General features: G+C 35.4%; 1 protein-coding gene across 4 annotated transcripts in view; it reads right to left on the reverse strand.

Annotated features, from left to right (window-relative positions):
• CFAP47 (cilia and flagella associated protein 47) overlaps positions 1-20989 on the reverse strand; it is a 300169-nt gene that overhangs the window by 103670 nt on the left and 175510 nt on the right. For all 4 annotated transcript variants that reach the window (XR_005262638.2, XR_011804865.1, XM_038173027.2 and 1 more), the window contains one exon: positions 14296-14393. Coding sequence is in view for 2 of the 4 variants with exons in the window: in XM_038173027.2 (XP_038028955.2) it covers positions 14296-14393 (98 nt within the window). In the remaining 2 variants the exon portion in view is untranslated. The remainder of the gene's footprint in view (positions 1-14295; positions 14394-20989) is intronic.

Here is a 20989-nt window from a genome sequence, read left to right on the forward strand (position 1 = left end):
CAACCAACCAGCCAAAACAAACAAACAAAAAATGAAACGAAATATGAGATCTACAAAGTTTAGTTCCTGAGCTAGTTGTATCACCCATATAATGCTACAACAAACAGCTAGCTGTGGTTATTTTCTGCTTGTCTCTGATTTGTTTTCAAGTGCTGTAAATTCACAGTTCCAATAGATTGCAACAGGCTTTGGAAGGCTTGATGTGTGCTGATGATTTCTGTATCTTCATAATGACATCAGTGACTGAAATAACAGAATTAATTCTAGGAGATTATTCTAAAAGCATTTAGTTAGCATATTAGATGTTGAAACTGGTATTTGTAGCATGAGTGTACCACCCTGTACTGAAAATTTGATGTGGTGAGGTCAGGAAGCTCCCTCTGGCATGAAACTACAAACATGACAAAGATTACATCAGTGAAATGCTGAGCTATGAGATAGCTCAGAACTGGTGCACTTAGCTCATAGAGACCAAAAGGAAGTGAGCAATAGTTCTTATATTCCAGTGCTTCCAAGACTTTCAAAAGGACTCAGCAAAATCATACTTACAGCCACTTATCAGAACCTAATGATAATAGCAGTAATGACTGATTACTACATACTTTAATTGTCATTAATGACTTCAGTTACACCTCTGGAAGCAAATATTCTACTGTGTACTCCTACTCTCAGCTCATGGAGGTATGAGCTAACCAAAGGTACATTGGTTTTTAAAACTATATATTTAGTTTTAATAAATAGTATTTCATTTTATTTAATTTTATGACCATGGTGATGAGATAATTTACATCTCAGCTACACCATCAGTATCAAGTTGCTCAATCAGCAGAGGTAAAATACTAATTAATTTGTCCATAGTAGATCATGCATCTACAGTAATTCTTACTAATTCTTACTCTGTAGGTCTAAAAAGAGAATCTGAAATTGGTAAGGAAACAAGTTTCTTTGTGATTTAAAAGACTGGCCCCATAATTCCACAAAAATGATCAGAGTGCTGGAGCACTTCTCCTGTGAAGAAAGGCTGAGAGAGCTGGGGCTGTGCAGCCTGAAGAAGAGAAAGCTCTGGGGAGACCTCATTGCAGCCTTTCAATATTTAAAGGAGGCTTAGAAAAAGATGGAGAGCAGCATTTTACTCGTGCAGATAATCATAGGACAAGGGGAAATGGTTTTATACTAAAAGAGGGGTAACTTAGATTAGAGGTTAGGAGGAAATTCTTCACTCAGAGGGTGGTGAGGCACTGGAACAGGTTGCCCAGAGGAGGTGTGGATGCCCCATCCCTGGAGGTGTTCAAGGCCAGGTTAGATGAGGCCCTGGGTAACCTGATCTAGTGGGTGGCATCGGGGTTGGAACTAGGTGATTTTGAAGGTCTCTTCCAACCCAAGCCATTCTGTGATTTTATGATAATTATTGGTGGCATGAAACATGTAGAGGTATAAAGCATAGAACAAAATTAAATTGTCAGTTTCTATTGAGAACAACATTAATTCTCCAAGTGTAGGCAGAGACAAATTCATGCCCTCCCAAATCCTAGAAAATCCTTTTTTCTAAAGCCAACTTTATATATATATATGCACATGATGCAGTCTATGGAGCCAGTTCTGTCTTACTATGACATAAAGAATAAGATAAACATTAAAGATAAAAATCTCTCATACAGAAAGAAATGCTGCATTATTAAATTTGTCTTCCATATGTGATATATTAGAGGTTCTCAGAGACTAGATTAGCAATCTGTTCTACACACTCCCTCAGTATTATCAGAATCATTTCTCTACAAAAATAATGTTAAGTTCACTATATCACAAGCAATATCTATTACTGAAATTAACACCAATATATATATTATATATGTTTGCTACTAGATTTTCTGAAGGAGCTAAAATTAGAGCAGTCTGAATGAAAGCCCACTCTTGCACTTCACTTGGTCTCTGTGTGCAATTTGGCTAATTCTGCTGTCACCCAGAATACAGTCTTTCTCCCTCTTCATGGGGTAGAATGGGAAGGATGTAGAAAAGAGAAAATGTTTAATAAGAGAACCATGGATTTATGAGTAAAAATGTAAAAACCTTTAAATACTGATGTCTCTCTATTTCTTTGTGTTCAGTTTTGAGTACCTAGCAGATGATCTTGCAAGGAAAAGGACTACTATCATAAGCCCCTGAAACATACTTTTATTTTGCATATCCATATATTTGGACATGAGCCATTATTTCATAATATACCCTCTACAGAGTAAAAGGTATCTTCCCAAGATTTCAGTTTTAAAACCTAGGTAAATATCAATGAGTTTGTATTCCTCAATTGTTTTATTCATCCTACAGTCACCATCCACTCTGTATGGATCACACAGAACAGACTATTGCATTTGTTTTTCTAGAAACTGCCAAAAATAAGGAGGCTTGAAAGTTGGAAAGAGCTGGAACCAGTAATGGAAGCACCCTGCCTATTCTTAGATGTGCATGTAAATATCTTGCTAAGTGTGAAGATTATGACAGTGATCTTTTCAAATCATAACTGAAAAGTGCAGAAAGTGTATAAGTGGCACAAAGCTGGAAGCTATTGCAAATGGCAACAGTGGGACAAGTTTTATTGCAGCAAGAACTCTAATGGAAGAGGGGGTGGGTAGCATATGTTTCCAAGTTACAATATCAACTTTTCCTTACTCATGGCTCTCAGGGACTTGAGAGAGACTCCGCAGAGAATAGACTAAACTATTGTCTCCGCACTTGTGTAGAAACCAAACTCAATCCCTTCCAGGCATTTGGTTTTATTACAGCAGAAACTCATAACTCACTGTTCAAAACAGACTGTCGCCTCTAGCTTAGTTCTGCTGTTCAGATACTACCTGCAGCTCACACATGAGATATTTCCTCAAGAATGCCAATGCTATTTTTCATATACATGGATAGTTAGAAACTCTCTTGCCCCAGCAAATCAGCAATATACACTTAGACTTTTTTCCATGAAATAGACAGCTGCTGAATCATACGTGTGTCTGACACAATAACTGCCAGCCTTTTAGGTATTAGACACAAAAAAAACCTTAAGATTTTGATTACTTGTTGACCTCTACACACAGTCTGAATAAAACCACTATAATATTTGCAAACCAAAGTTTGAACTGCTAAACTGTTCAGTTTAAAGTCAATTTTTCTAAACAGTCTGAAACTATGAACCTGAATTATCAGACTAAATTCAACCTCTCTACTACTGTTCCCAATTCAGAAATCCATAGTAATTACTGAAGTAAAATATAGTAACCAAAAAAATGTTTTTGTTTTGTTTTGTTTTGAATTGTTACAGTGTTGTCAATAGCTGAAGATATTTAATCAATTGGTAAATTTTTTAAAACATGGTTGTTTCTCTACATTTAGGACTAAGGAAATTACAAATGTACAAACAATTTATAATAACTATAAGTATTATTTAATTACTAATCATGAGCAAGAAATATTCATGAACAAATTGTAATTTGTCATTTGAAAGCTTCTTGCTTTACTCTATATGCTTTATTAATAAGTAAACAATTGCTATTACTTTCCACATGAAATGAATAGTGCTAATTTGTACTCTACTTTCCACTCAAATAAGTTTAGCTGGATTTTTTTTCAATTAAAATATCTGCTGTTGGGAGCCAATTGTCTGACCTTTAAGTTACAAGCTTTTTTATAACTAGCACTGGAGAATAAACTAGCGTTTATTCAGAATGTTTTTGGCTTCTCTTTTAATATTTTAGTTGCAATGATTTTCATATTCCTTCAAGGGAATTGAAATCAAACAGCAGATTAATTCTAAAAAAGCTGAAGAACAGTTTTCAGACATTAACAGACATGGGTCCCTCCTTTATAGGAAAGAGGATGATTACATAAGTCCATACTGTCACAGTTATATAGTCATTCCTTACTCTGATTCAAATAGAAAAGATGTGTTTTTCCTCTCTAAAATATATTCAAGTCTAAAGTTGAAATGACAACTAAAAATGAGTAACTAGTAATAATTTAGTAATTCCTGAGTTGTTACATAACAATGTAATAAGCAAGTAATTTCTGAGTTAATAGCATCCTCTGCGCTTCAGCATGGCATCTGTTTTCTAATCAAATCCGTAATCAACTGGTTTTATATACTGACATGAAATTTCTGATTCAGATTCTGTTTGAGAATATGTGTGGATGAATTTGTTGCTCATTGTAATGATGCCACTTAATTATAATTTGCTGTCTCAGAAGCTGTGCATGCTAGCCATAGAAGTAATGCAGAAATGGAGAAAAGCTAGCTGCTTCAACCCATGCACTATAAAATGGTATTTGAATTTCACTGCAGCATTTTTAAATAGTATCCTAGAAATGATATTTTGGAAAGCAGAGATATTGTTATATTTTGTGAGACTAGTAGCACCCCTACCAAGTTAGTCTTAAGTAAAAGGCACAGCTTCCTGATACATAGATGGATAGAGGAATGGAAATAATAATATCTTAATTCTTAATAAATTCTTTATTAATTCTTAATAAATTCTTCATTCTTTCCTCATATTACACAAGGAAAGCAGTGAGTTCACACTAACTCGCACTAATCGCAGAAGGAAAAAGCAGTGGAAGTACTAATTTTCCTGGCAACTCACAAAAATGTCAGGAAAGGTTTTGGGGTAATACTTCTGCAAACAAGCAAACAAAAAATCCTCAGATCACTTGTAAGAGCCTCCAAATATAGTGTGAAAATCTAAACTTAATACAACTACATTTTTTGGAGAAATTGTTTTCTCACTGTGCTCTTTGAGATTCCTCTGATTCTTTAAAAAAAACACACCTACCGAGTGCATATGCATCCTCATTCTGCCTGGAGCTGAAAATCTAACTTAAGTTACACTGATTTGAAACACTGAGATATATCCATGGAACAGAGTTCATATACCAAGTTTTACTTTCAGTGACGAATTTTTAATACCTCATTCACTAACTTATATTCTGATTATTCCAGACAGCATCAGTGAGCAAGCTAAAAAATAATAAAAAATAAAAATTAAAAAAAAAAAAAGAAGAAGAAGAAAGAACTAACTTTCTCTGTGGACTTGGTCTGTTTAATGATAGAGCGAAAAAAAAAATGCTCTTGTTTTGATACATCAGCCACAACAATAGTTATGGACTGCATGACATAGTAGTTTACTTACAAGAAAATTATTCATTTGACAGTTATGATTCATATATATGACCACTCATCTAGCATAGATAAAATATCCCTCTAGTTACTTAGAGCTATCCTTACATTTTTGTTCAACAGTAGTTAGTGACAGCTCAGCTGTCATCTTGGGATCTGCATCAAATCCCTGCTGTGCTATCATAGGAATGATTAATGCATGTGTAGGGAGAGGAGGAGGGGATTAGTAGCTGCTATGTATTTATATAAAAAAAAAATAAAAAGTCATTAGCATTCTGCTAAATCTAATAATTAACCCTCCTTTTGACAACTACTTACTTTATGGGCTATATAAAGATGTTCTGGTCTGAATAATTTCCAAAATGCTTTTAGTTAGAGCAATTAATAATTACAGCCTTCCCAAATTTGTTTTTCTTCCACAAAGCATGCTGCCATGGTTCTTTTACAGAGTGTTATTTTTTATGCTACCAATTTTTATGAACGCGTGTTCTAAAAATTAGTCTTAACACATGGTTCATAATTCAGGTTATGCATTTTCTGAGAATATGATCTATCTTCCATGTATAACAATATTCTGTTTAGTACAGAATTTATGAAAAATTAAGGCACTACAGCTATGAATACACTGTGTGTCACTTGTTAACTGCCAAGTTACATAATTAAAAAAGATATTATTAATTATGTTTTTTACACTTATTAAAATAGTAAATGAAAAATAATAAAAGAGACAAAGACACAATTTAAATGATAATTTGGATCTACTTTAAAACTGGTTGTATTTATAACAAGCTCTCCACATCATACTTGTCAATTGACATAATGCAGTTCTAAGGATATGCAAACTCCTGTTATAATAAACATGACGAGGTCTCTTTTGGCACGAAGATTTACAAAGGTCTGGGTGCAAAAAATTATATTAGCATGTAGTGAGGCATAAAAAGGAGTAGTCATGTAGAGCAAAACAATTTGTGCTAAGTACCCAGCATGCATACAGTACAATTTCCTGATAATTATTTATTTTTTTTCTTATTAGTAGTCCTGGTTCACTCCAATAAAGTAAGCACCCATTAATTGTTGGAAAACATTAGATGAGCTCATTGAAAATATTATCCTTTTAAATTTAACCCAAGAAGGATCCAGTCCATGCATTCCTCGGTTGATGTGTGATATAAATGAAACTCCGTAAGTCGGAATGATCAGGAGAGCCACCCCAGAAATATGCTATTGCTATGAACTGAAAGGCTAACACAGATGACTTATTTCTTGTGGATCCCCCTCAAATGATTAAACAAAAGGGGAACTATTCCTTGAACACATATATCTATCCTCAGAGTAGAAAAACATCACTGAGATGGCAAGGATGCTACTTCTGATGATATAAATTATAAATAAGAAGGAAAAACCATTTCTGGCATTGGGTAAGAAAAATTCAAAGAGTAGACCCCAAAATGGGACTAGTAGGAATTCCATGTTTTTATCCACCCTCCCTTCCTTCTCAACTTCTCCTCTAAAGAACAGAGTAGGATTTGACTTGGCATGCCCAAACAATGGCTCCTTCTCTCTTTATACAGTAGGCTACATCATGCTAAAGTCAATCCAGTTTCAAACTGAATTGTTCTGAGCTTTCTGAGTTGCATTTCAAAATCTAATTGATAGTAACAACTGTGTGCTCCTTGTTGCTTCCTCTTAGAATTCCAGAACAACTTTGCCACTGGCAAGTGAACAGTATTTTTGTGATCAACAAAAATGTTAGTTCCACATGCTAAACTGCAGAATCTTTCTTGCAAACATCTGTGAGACAGAAAAACATGCCCTGAGTTCTAGAATTCAGAATGAATTTGTAAAGGTGGTAGATTCGGGAGGGGGGAAAAAAAAATAAATAAAAAAGGCAAAAAGGCAAGCAAGAAAAAAACACCACTGTAATTAAGTCTACACTATCTAGAATTCATAGCAGGGAAAAAAAATAAAAATAAAAAAGGCTGAAATATATTATAGAATTATTTTTAAAGTAAAATATACATTAAAAAGTTCAATTCTGTATCCTCTACTATCTCTACTGTTGCTGGTTTGTTTCCCTTGCTTTTGATTTTACTTACCACAGGCTTGTCTTGACAAGACAGAACAGAATAAGAATACATTAATTCTTTCATGAAAGAAAAAAGAAATTATTGGGCATATGATCACAGAGGATACTTTCTCCCTTTTGAGTGAACTACCTTTTAGGCGACTTCTTTAAATTGACTTGATAAAGTTTGTCAGAGTGAAATGCAGCCTAAAATTTGCACTGGAGAGAAAGACCAAAGGTAACACGTTTCCAACATCAGTCTCCCTTATGTCATGTAGAACAAACCAAAACTTAGTGGCATTTTTCAAAACCATGGAACAGGTAATGAGGTACAAGCAGCCTCATAAATCCAAAATATCCTTACTGAAATAATTCCAAGCACAGTGCTGTGCTGGGAAATGTTTATGGAAGTAGCACAATCAATGGAGTTTTTAATGACTGTAGGGAAATGTTCTCTACAGGCCAGCAGTGCCAAGTAATGGAAAGAGTTTTCAGGCTGGACTGAAAGGCAAAGGACATCAAAAAGAGACAGATTTAGTGTTTAGAATTCAGATTGACTGCTTTCATTAGGTCAGTTGGTGAAAAAATAAAATTTGAAGCAGGGCAGTAGCTGATGAAGTTGTAAGGTAAGGTTGGAGGTGCTTGTTATAAGCAGCAACAGGACTGAGTGGGTTATTTCAGTATTAGCAACACTGGACAATATCACGTCTCTGGGTGCATCATCTAAGTACTCATAAAGATACACAAGGCTTTGACAATCAAGGAGGGCAGGAATCCTTCACAGTTGGAATGCATCCCTACAACCTTTCCAGGTTTCACTAGTTGATCTAATTTCAATTATTACACCTGGTGTTTATAAAGTAAATCTGCATCTGGTGAATCTATCTTTATTTCAATAAAGTCATTCTCATTTCTCTAATGGTGATGGATGCATTTAAGGGTGTTCAGAGCCTGGATTAGAAAGAATATCCAGATCGTCAAGCTGTAGGGCTCACAGCATCAATCATTGCTACTCCAGATAATGGTTGATGTGTGCATCAGTACATTGTCTTTTTTCTTTCAGAGATGCAATTTATTGTTATAGTCAAAATATTAGCTACTCATGGAAATTTTTAAAATTGGTATTATTGTCAGATGAAATAAACTGCACGTGGTTGACAGTATAAAATTTATCACAAGTACTCAATATATATGCAGGAAAATAAGATGCTTTCATGTGATAAAAAAACTGCATAATGTACTGTGCTAGCTTGGGCTGGGATAATTAACTTTCTTCATAGTAGCTGGTATGGGGCTATGGTTTGAATTTGTGACTGAAACTGTCAATAACACAATGATGCATATTGATAACACCATGATTTTAGTTGTTGCTGAGTGGTGCTTATACAGAGTCAAGGTCTTTTCTGTTTCTCATGCTGCCCTTCCAGTGAGAAGGCTGGAGATGTACAGAAAGCTAGGAGATGACACAACCAGGACAGCTACCCAAACTAACCAAAGGGGTATTCCATACCATATCATATCATGCTCAGCAATAAGTACTTGGGGGGAAGTTTGTCTAGGCTGCTGCTGCTTGGGATTAGCTGGGCATAAATTGGCTGGTGATAAGTGATTGTGTTTTGTATCACTTGTTTTTTTGTTGGTTTTTTTTTTCTTTCTTTCTTTTTCTTGGAGTTGTTTTTCTTTTGCTTCCTTTGTTTTCTTATTAAACTGTCTTTATTTTAAGCCACAAGTTTTCTAACTTTTGCCCTTCTGATTCTCTTTTCCCATCCCCATAGGGTCAGGAAGTGAGCAAGCAGTTGTGTGGTGCTTAGCTGCCTACCAGGCTAAAATCACAACATGTACTTAAGTGGTTATCATATGTTTCTAAAGACAACTTACTACATATCAGGAATCTTGATTAATTCTTGATTAATCCATCTATTTAATCAGAACATAATATAGATACATTCTTGATTAGAGAATTAATATCTCTTCTCAATATTTTTTGGCTATGCTGTGGACCTTCTCAATTGTAGAATATATAAAAAAAAAAATCACTCAAAAAAAAAAAAAGAGAAAAAAAAAAGAGAGGGTAAGCTGCATTTAAAATGCATTGAAAAAATCTACTTCCTTGACAATTCAGGGTCTAACTCAAGATAGCTTGCTTGATTCTTGAGAGTTAAATGAATAATGAGGTCTTCCTAACACTGTTTCTAAGATTTCATCTGAATAGTTGGTACGGTCAGGCACTGTCATCAAGCAAGTTTGTCGTAGACTGACTTTTTATTTAAGAAACTGCTCTGTTACAAATCACTTTAAAAGGTCAGTGGAATTTAGCAACTCTTGCTACTTTTCACTTGATACTTTTAAATGTCATTTAATTGATGAAAAACTGATTTTTTCATGTTGCATGGAAATTTTTAAGGATTTAAATTTCTAATCTTAAGGTATCACTTAATTTTCTCATCTTCACTTTGACTTATGTCAACTGAATAGAAACAAAAAAGGCTAACTGGTAGAGCTGCTTTGAAAGCTCAGTTTTGATAGTCACACTACAAGTGCATCAAGAGAAGCAATTAGAGGACAAGCACCTACAAAATCCAAATATGTTTCTACCTTTCTGTACCAGTTTTATCCATTACCCATTTATTTTCCTTATCACATTTGGAGAAATACTACAATAGCAAGATATGAAGTTCCAAGTGGGAACCATAAATAAGGATGAATAGCATATCATACTATTCATCTCTGAAGAGAAATAATTTAGAAGAGATATTATAGAAGTCTACAAAATCATGAGTAGCATGGAGAGAGTAGATAGGTTTTAACTGTTCAATGATTCCTGTATTTCAAGAACTAGGAGGCATCAAATGAAAATAAAGGACACAGCTAAAAATGAAGGTGATGACTCCTCTCAATGGTCACATTGAGAAGGTGATGGCACCTCACTATGGTCAGTGAACACTTCAAATTCAAAGTCAAAAGAAAATATTAATGCATATTTATAAATTTAAGGATACACCAGGCAGCTCAGCAAAGACCCTGAACTGAAAACCCTTAAAAGCCATGAAAGTATTATACTATATATACATAGTCTTGTCGTTTTTTGTTTTTTTTTTTCTATTTCTGACAACACCTGGAGACAAATCCGTAGGTTCAGACCTTGGTCTTACCTGCACTTACAGAATTCCCCATGGATTCAGCCTAGAATTTTCAGAGAGTCTGGTGAATTGACAGACAGAGTTTTAGAATTCAAGGAAAACAAAACAAAAACACGCACACACAAAAAAAAAAAAAAGAGGAGAACAACCCATGACTTTCCCTATAATTACCTAAAAGACAAATACTAAGGCTGGGACAGTTCCGTGTTATTCAGGAATTATATGAAGGTCTGAATTTACAAGACTGATTGTCATCTGTTGTATAGACTTCAAAGTGTTGTGTCTCCCCAGAAAGTACAAGTGTTGTTTGTATGTGACTACTGTGTTTCATAATGTATCCCATTCATTATAGACTGATTTTATATATAATCTAAAATTGTGTATTGAACTGCCTAGGTTGGCAAATTAAAAATAAGAAGCAGAAAAGAGAGGAGAGGGAAGATGAAAGGGAAAAAGGAAAAATAGGAAAGGGGATGGGGAAGGGAAAGGAGAGGGGAAAGGAGAGGGGAAAGGAGAGAGAAGGGGAGGGGAGGGGAGGGGAGGGGAGGGGAGGGGAGGGGAGGGGAGGGGAGGGGAGGGGAGGGGAGGGGAGGGGAGGGGAGGGGAGGGAAGGGAAGGGAAGGGAAGGGAAGGGAAGGGAAGGGAAGGGAAGGGAAGGGAAGGGAAGGGAAGGGAAGGGAAGGGAAGGGAAGGGAAGGGAAGGGAAGGGAAGGGAAGGGAAGGGAAGGGAAGGGAAGGGAAGGGAAGGGAAGGGAAGGGAAGGGAAGGGAAGGGAAGGGAAGGGAAGGGAAGGGAAGGGAAGGGAAGGGAAGGGAAGGGAGAAAAAGAACAGAGACACTGGTAAGAAAAATGAGAAATAAAACAGTGTTGAAGATCAATGAAAAAGAAGGAATGGACTGTGATCTAACCTTTGCTTGCAAATACAGGCATCTGGAATTACCATGAAGGGATTTTAAATGAATATTTGATTTTAAAATCAATATTTGCAAACTAGTGGAACCATGCATTTCTCAAACACAGGATATACATTGAGTACTGACGATCTGGGAGAAAAGCTGAGAAGTGGCAGATGTTTACTGTCCCAAAAAGTCTGAATGCAACATTATTAGCACTAGTAAGACCCAAAGATGAGGCAATTTCTTCTTTTTCAAAACCATTTCCTTGGTAGTAAAATTGAAGAAATGCATATAAGAAGAAAAAGAGATGAAAATGTGTTTATTATTCAAACACAGGATCAACCTTCAAAGCACTGAATCACACCACGGGTTGAATCAACAGTTGAGAAATCATCTTGAGCTCTGGCAAATACACAAGTTGCCGCCCCTTTTCATACAATAAGAACTATCACAGGCATTACGGCATTACATTTCAAATAGATGCTCTTTTATGAAGTACAATAGGCTGTGTTAGCCTAAAGCATTTCCAAACCTCAAACATGAAACTGGACTCAATAAGCAAATAAAGTCATGGAAGTCTTACTAATGCCTATTACACTCACGGTTCCACATGTCACAAGGATCCCATACTGCCCTTTTTTCCCTGGATGCCCACCAGCCTCACCTCCCTGAGGACTTCCTCCCAGTCTGCAGGCTGTTACTGCATGTCTACCATTGAGACAAACAAGACCTTAATATACACCTCACTCATTTCAGAAAACTGTCCTGTCCTGCCACTTTCCTCTACTGTAGCAATTTTCTGATGTTTCAGGGATGGACAATATATTGAATTTTATTATTATTATTTTAATAAGCAAGGAAAAATACTTCTGACATGCCGAGGATGAGTTTGTATCACATTTGACTACAAGATACAGCTATAGCTGTTGTCCAAATGCAGTGTCAGTAGTATTTAAAATTTAATGTTGCTAATCTTTTTCTTTCCAAGGGTCAGGAAGGAAAAAGACAGATCTCAGGGTAAAAAAGAAATCAATGTATTCATTAAATCTGACTTGCTGATGTAGCAGATGTACCAGGTGTTTATGTCTTTTACAGATTTATCAGCTTTTAAAGCAATTTCAAGTCCTCAGCTTTACAAGACTTTTTAATGTCTAATGATTGCAGTAGTAAGATCTTTCAATGTTTTATTGTTCTCATTACTAGGGCAAACTATTCAAGATTAAATATTTGTCAGATTTAAATTTTTGTCCAGTATCTCTTCATGATGCATGTTGGTCAGCAAAATTGAGACTATCCCTCCCTTTTCAATATTATTTAGCAAATGATTGAGTTCATTCTCTCTCTTTTTTTTTTTTTTTTTGTAAGCTAAGCTCCTAGAGATACTTAATACTCATATGACAAGGTCTGCTTTTCCAGTCCCCAATGTTTTTAATGGGTTTCCCTTGATTTTATTCCAGTTTTTCAATACAGTTCTTAACCTATGAGAATCAGACCTCTGAATAATATTCTAACAGCAGTAGCACCAATGTTATTTGCTTTCTGCACATATCTGAGCATTCTTTAGCAGTCATGGACTCTATTTGTTCTTTTTCTCAGCATCACACTAACATTCTAAAGTGAGGCATTAACTATGATAGTCCCAGTCACTTAGAGACAGAAAGCTCTCCTGCTCCAAAATGAACTGCCTGGCACTTAACCAGTCAATTCAGATCACTCTGTAAAAGTAACCACATGTATTACGAGTCAACAATCTTTCTGCCATCTTCAAAATTCATCAAGAGAAGTGGGTTATTTTACTAGATCTCCCATAGAGATCTGAAGGGGTATAGCTACTTCTTTGCTGCCTTCATTTTCACTGGAAATCTCCCCATTCGAGTCAATAACTTCAGCGCCCCACCCAATGTAAAAAAATTGTTTTATTTTACTGTTTGTTTTTTTTTCAAGTTTTCATTCTGAATTATATTCATAATTGTGAGGCAGAGTTAAAATGCACCTTGATAACGTATTATATAATAGAAGTTAAAAATAGAATTTAAATTTAGCTTTTCCTTTTACCATTAGTCTCAGATCAGAAAACAATACAAGACAAAGCATGATCCTATATGACAAAAACCTACATTTTTCTTTCAGAGGTCTCAAATCACAAACTCTTTCATTGTAGCTTTTGTATTTCCAACTTTCTTTTGTGTTTTTCACCACATAAACAGATGTCAATGCAAAATCAACTAGGGGACTCCACTCCTTTCCCAGCATCTGTTACTGGAAGAGGTAATACCCTGGTGCTTTCAACAGTTTTCTTTTTTTTTCTTTAAAAAATAATTTTAAAAAATCTGCAGGAAAACACTCTACCAGTCATTTCTATTTATATAACTTGTTACCAGCATCCATCACTAAAGTTAGTACTTCTTAGCTGCCTACAATTCAAAAAGAATGCAGAGCTTCTAGATGATAAGGTAAATATCGATTTTAAGAATATAACTACAATGTTAGGCTCTCAAAATAAAAAGTTATTTTATCTTTATATACTTAAGTGCTTTAAAACACACAATTTCTGTTATGCAGTTATCCTTCAAAAATTACTATTATATTTTTGAGCATGAAAATATACATTTCTCTACCAATAAAAATATGATTAAGTACATTCCAATGATTAATGAAATCTAAATGACAGCATTCATCCATAAGAAAGGAGGGTACCAAAAGAGACTTATTCTGCTGTGGTCAGTATGTAAACTGCTTGAAGATTTTATAGAATTCAGTTTTATCTAAGATCCAAAATTAAAAGTATACCCTAGCAGAAGAAAAATATAATTATGCAAATGCATTAAAGAAACCATATTTTTTTTTCAAGCATTAATTTTAGTTCATATCAGTGAGCTTAAATGAGGTCCTAGTAACTGCTGAGCTTTATTATGCAAAAAGTGGTTGTGTGCGGTCACTTAGTAAAACTGATTAGTTCTCTGTGATAGCAACCAATCAATACAATTTTTTGTTTTTCTTCTAATGCAGTACAACAAAATTAAGCATTTAAATTAATCTTACCAGAGCTCTGCATTTTACATCTATCGTTCTTTCAGGTGCTGCAGGTATGCTGTTAATCTTTAAGGAAAACCACACTTTGCAGTTTGAAGAACTTCCTCCTATGTATAAGAGAATAAAATGCTTTAAAAATCATCTCCTGAGGTGATCACTCCTAGCAGCATTCAAATCAATGAGATATTCTGACTTTTATCAGAACTGCTCGTCATTGTTCATGTGGAGACAAAGCAAATCATGAACTGATTTAATTGCTGTCAACAAACCTCCCTATCTAATCCTTTCTTGTCAGGGTTCAAAATAATAACAAAATCAATATATATACAAATCGAAAGAAAACAGCTCTTTGGCAAATTTGTTTCCCAGAATAGCACATTGTTTCAGACTTATAACTTTTTTCCTTCAACAAAGACAATGATAAAAACAAACAAACAAACAAATTTAATCCCACATTTAGTTGCAAGATAAACTGGCCATAAATACAGAGGATTTAATTCCCTTCAGTACTTTGTATTACCTAGTCCAAAAATGAGGGATGGGAAATTCTGATAATATATACAAAAACTGAGATGCGTTAAGTCCTATGAGACTGAGTGACTACAAGCTCAGAGAAGAAAGCTGTGTGCTCCCCATTCAGGAATTTCTATCTCCCTCCTCCCCTTTGAAATCCAGAGATAAATAATGAAGCCAGAGAAGACTATTAATATCATGTACACACTCATGAAGTTATAACAATAGACTTTAAATTATCCTGATACTGATGACTAAGAAACCTTTAAAGAATTGAAATATGCATGAATGTTACAATTAAGGCTAGGACCGGGAAGTGCTTACAACCAGTAACCATAGGAGGCATAGATAACCAGATCCTTGAACTGAAGGCAGTCCATATCAGAATGAAAATATTTTTATATTTTTACTATATCAAGAAAAAGAAATAAGAATAAATTCATACAATATTTTATATATTACAGAACTTAAATTCTGTTCAGTTACACAGAATTGTTATGTAAAATTTCAGTCAAGTAATATAGGTTTTGCTAAAGCATATCTCCCAGACAGACCTCAAGTCTCAATTTGAAGATAATCACCAGCAGTCAATTTCATTCAACCATTCAACTTCCAAACAAAAGATGTTGTAATGTCTTTTCTCTGACAGGTTTCATAGACTAAACATTAAGCAGTTATGATTTTCCTGTGTTTAGAACATACTCATGAATGTTAATAAAATTAGTCCTTTGATCTTGTTCAGATAAGCAAAAAAGATTGAGCCCAAAGTCTCTCATCATATGGCACAATCTTCACAACACAAATATTTCCCGTGGTTATTTTTTGCAAGCATAAAATGTTGTTCAGCACCTCTTATAAATGCATAGACAAGAACTGCTTGCAGTATTCCAGTTTGTCTGTATACTATATGAAATTAAAATAACCTCCATCCTTCTACTCACACTTCTATGAATTACATGTATACACTAGAGAGTATACACTAGCAGTTCTGTTTTACCACAACATTGGTTTGGGGAGTTCCAACTGCTTTTCTTTTCTGCTATGACCCCAGCTCTTCTCAAAGACACTGCTTTCCTTGTTGCAGTTCCTTATTCTCCATATGTGACTTCATTTTTATACCTATTTCTATCAAAATTGCATCTGTTTGGCTTTAATTTCATTAATGTCCTTAAATCTTCACTGGATATTTTAACTTATATTAACTTATCCATTCTAATTTATCTATCCTAAATTAACTTATCCATTCTTTTATTCAGGCTAATTTGACAAGTATACAATTTATTGTTTTTGAATACTGTTTTGAATTGTAGTTTTCCAGTCTGTAGAACGGCCTTTGGGCTCCTCAGTACAAGAAGGACATTAAGGCCCTGGAACGTGTCCAGAGAAGGGCTACGAAACTGGTGAAGGGCCCAGAACACAAGTCCTATGAGGAGCGGCTGAGTGAACTGGGGTTGTTTATTCTGTAGAAGAGGAGGCTCAGGGGAGACCTTACTGGTCTCTACAGCTACCTGAAAGGAAGGTGTGGGGAGCTGGTGGTCAGCCTCTTCTCACAGGTAATTAGTGATAGGACTAGAGGGAATGACCTCAAGTTGTGCCAGGGGAGGTTCAGGTTGGAAATTAGGAGACATTTCTTCTCAGAAAGAGCAGTCAGGCATTAGAATGGGTTGCCCAGGGAAGTGGTGGTGTCACCGTCCCTAGAGGTGTTTAAGGAAAGGTTGGACGGGGAGGGACATGGTTTAGTGGGTGACATTGGTGGTAGGGGAATGGTTGGACCAGATGATCTTGGAGGTCTTTTCCAACCTTTATGATTCTATGATTCAGTATTTCAAGGTCTATAAAAATTAATATCAATGAGATAAAGACACCCTTTGAATATCCCTTAAAGGATTCTGGTATGCACATGACTCTGAGTTTAGTCACTTAAATATATATATATATATATATATAAATATATATATATATATGTGTATAGAACAGAGATGACTTATGCAAGAAGGGAAGATCCCCCTATAGCAAAGCAGAACTTGTCACCTGGAACCTAAAATAAAAGTTTTCAATTAAAGACAAAACAAACAAACAAATACCCCACAGCTTGGGATATCACATTGCTTAACAATGCAGTCAAATTGTAGGATACAACAAAAGCCTATAAAACTCAGGTAGAAAACAACAAAAGAAAATGTCAACAATAAAGTTCCATTTACACAAGGTTTATAAAGGCAAATAACCAAATCGTTACCTGAGGCCTTACCTCGAGTACTGTGTGCAGGTTTGGGCACCACAGTATAAGGAAATAAAGCTATTAGAGAGTGCCCAAAGAAGGGCTACAAGAATGGTGAAGGGCCTAGAGGGCAAGACGTATGAGGAGCGGCTGAGGTCCCTTGGTTTGTTCAGCCCCGAGCAGAGCAGGCTGAGGGGAGGCCTCATGGCGGCCTGCAGCTCCCTCACGAGGGGAGCGGAGGGGCAGGCGCTGAGCTCTGCCCTCTGTGGACAGCGACAGGACCCGAGGGAATGGCATGGAGCTGGGACAGGGGAGGGTCAGGCTGGGGGTTAGAGAAAGGCTCTGCACCCAGAGGGCGGTCGGGCACTGGGACAGGCTCCCCAGGGCAGTGGTCATGGCACTGAGCCTGACAGAGTTCAAGAAGCCTTTGGACAAGGCTCTCAGACACATGGTCTGATTTTTGGGTGGTCCTGTGCATAGCCAGGAGTTGGACTCAATGATCCTTCATCGATCATTGACTGTGTCAATGGGTCCCTTCCAACTCAGGATATTCTATGATTCTGTGATATGTGCTTCTATACAAACATAAGTCTGAAAATACAATGTGTGAGCTGGAATACAGGAATTTAAATTACGATATTGACTTAGCTCCTAATGAGAAACTTTGTGGAAAGGACGTAATCAGTAAGAAAAAAGGTAATGATAGTCAATAAAACTATCTGAATGACAGATAATATAAGCTGAAGAACAGCACAATTTAAATTGTTTACAATAAATAGACATCACATACATCTCCAAATTCCTGCAGGTTAAGTTTCCCTATCGAGAAAGGAAGGACCATATTACAGAGGATGGTAACAATGACTACAGAACATTATACTGTAGTATAGTGACATAATCTAGAGGATCTCTAAGACTAGAAAATGTGTTAATAAGGAACTACCGTTATTACCTGTAGACCTGAGTAAATGTTACAAGGTGACATAACTGGATCAACCTATTCTTTATTTAAATCTGAAAAATATTCGAAGTCTGTTTTAAGATGTTATCATTGAACAGCAACTTTGTATTAAGTACCAGGATGACATCGAATTGAATATCATTGTAGGGACAATAAGAAGAAGAAAGAAAATAAAGAGAAGAAAGAAAGAAACAGAAAGAAAGGGAAGAAAAGAAAGAAAATGAAAAGAGAGAAAGAGAAAGAGAGAAAAGAAATAGAAAGATTAATCCCCTACATTTCATTTCAGAAAGAAAAAAATAATAAGCAGAAGAATGATTGAAAACCAATTAATTAAAAAGTAGTGACCAAAAACAAATGTATTCCAAATATCAACAAATCTCAATGAAAATATACTATATTAGAAGCCGAACCTTAAATTTATGGAGTATTAAAAGCAAAACAAAACAAACAACAACAAAACTTAAAAGGATGGAAATAGTAACTGATTAAACAGCAGCACAAATAATTACTAATATAAATCAACACTTCTTTCAAGAGTGAATGTCCTATACAAGAGAAATAGAAAAGACCATGAATTGTTATTTAAGCAGAAAATTAGTAAGGCCACATCCCTGCCCCCAAACCTTCAAAAACACTCGTGCAAAGAAAAAATAAATAAATAATTCTTGAGTGACAGCTTGATTAAGACTTTAAAAACTACTAGTAAAATCTTGTCAAACAGATTTGAAACTGGCAGCCTGCCAGACTCAGAAGGGCTGATGAATGATCAGGGTGGAAAAAGAGTGCTAAATTAAGATAAGGCTACAGTAAAAAAGCTGAATTAATTCTTTGCAGTAGAGCTCACTGGAGTGGAGTTTAGGGGGCTTCCTATATCCACAACAGAGCTTGTCCTGAGGGGAACAGTCAAAGGGAGTCTCTCAAATGGAGGTGTTGGCAGGAAGTTTTTGGAGCAGACTGATAAAGAAAGAACAAATCACATAGGCAAGAGTGTCTCTGCCCCAGATTTCAAAAGGAACTCATGCATGAAAGCATGGTAGCTTTCATACCAGTGCATGACCTGTTGCTTAGATTCTTTGTAACTTTCAGCTACAAAGAAATGAAAAGGCAAAGAATGTGCTGCCAATTTTTAGACAGGTCTCTGGGATGAGCTGAGAAATTACAGATGGTGAGTTTATTTATCTATTCTAAGGAAAATTATTAAGAACCACAAAAAGGAAAAGAAGGCCCAACACACAAACTTATTTGAATTCTCTGACCAAGTCAACAGGTATATGAACAAAGTACATCTGGTTCATGTAGTACACTAGTTTTCAAAAAATCTAAGATCTCTTCTCAAAGGCTTCTTGGGAATTTAAGCTGCCTAATAGGGAAAGTTAAAAGACTGGACTGAGACACAGAAACCAAAGCACAGGAAGAAATGGCTAGTTCTCACCATGAAGAGAGAAAAAGAATGAGGTGAAAATGCCTGCTTTTAGTATTAGAATTGCTTAATTACTTTTTATCCCTAGGACACATATTTTTTAGTATCATTCCGCATCTCTAAGAAAATGATCAACTGGAAGCATGTCTCCAACATGCTTAATATGGGAAAGTATTAAGTATTAGTTTAATTAATTATTAGTTAGTAGTATTATTAAAGTATTAGTTTTCCTAATGTATAACCAGTAGGTTTGTGGAACTTTACTGTTACTTGTCATTGCAGTATTCTCTTCCAGCAACTTACACATTTATATTTCTCCTGAGAGCTCTTTTTCCATATAGACTTAAAGCTTTCTTTAGTGTTTTTGACAACAGATTTTTCCTTTGCAATCTTAACTTTCCTAAATCAATTTTCTGTACTTCATAATTACCATAATGTAGAAGTTACAGTCTACTTGCATTTTTCTTCTGTCTTTTGCATAAAAATTCATTGGTTCTTCATACAAATTGCTTAAAAATACTCTAATTCCTGACTCTGACACCACAAGCAAAGCTTTTAGGTCAAGTTACTTTGTTTATTGTTTTGACATCAAGTATTTTGATCTATAAGGGTGCCTTTTTTTTTTTTTTGTAAGAAAATCTTAATTCCTATTTACATTTTTATCCCTTTGAATGTTTAGATCCATTTCTCTTTTGCCTCATAACAGTTTTAGGAAATCAAGCTTTTTTTCTTGAAACCCAAAATGAACTACATAGCTGAGGATTTACCTTTCTGTGAAAAAGTTATCTTATTTGGTAGGGAATATCTTGTGCACATATTTAAATGGCATTACATATTTTTAGATAGTTTAGGTCATACTATTATTTACATAACACCTTCAACAGGCAGTTCCCTAAATGAAATGTTTTATTTAAACACTTTTCTTAGCAAATGAACCTGGCAATTCTCTGCTCAAGGAGGATCTTTCAGTGTATTTTTTCAGCTGAACTCTTTACTAAACATATATTCCTAGAAGTAATGTTTAATATTACTCCTTGAAGTTGTATAAGTTTTGATATTCTGTCAGCTTATACTCAGTAAAAACATGGATGAATGGTTGCTTTGGTTATTCATTTGCACTGTCAAAAATATAAAGCCTGGGGCTTTGTTCCCTCTAAGCCTTAACCCTGATAAGAAATAGTGACTTTATAGATGAGTCTCACCTCAGGTCTTTATCCATATAATGTATTTGGATGGTTAGCACAAAGACAATTTATTTCAAGTATTCTCATTCTCAAGGTATTACAGCCTAATTTTACTGTGAATTTATTCTCTTGCCAAGGAAATCTACAAGATAGAACCTAGTTCTTAACCTCGGGGATACTCAGAAGTCACTTCAAAAGTTATCAAATCTTCAAAAGCATTAGCTCTCTGAAAAAAAAATATACATAAGCAGATTAAAGTCACAACAACGGTTCTTGAACTTTCTTTAACTTGTAGAATGGTGTTTCTGTTTCAAATGTGATGAATTTGCATAACTGAAAATAAGCCTACTGTTATAATTTAATTTGCTAATGTATAGAGCAGAACGTTAGGGGCTTTGGCATTT

This window comes from Anas platyrhynchos, chromosome 1 (genome assembly GCF_047663525.1).
Source record: "Anas platyrhynchos isolate ZD024472 breed Pekin duck chromosome 1, IASCAAS_PekinDuck_T2T, whole genome shotgun sequence".
NCBI lineage: Eukaryota > Metazoa > Chordata > Aves > Anseriformes > Anatidae > Anas > Anas platyrhynchos.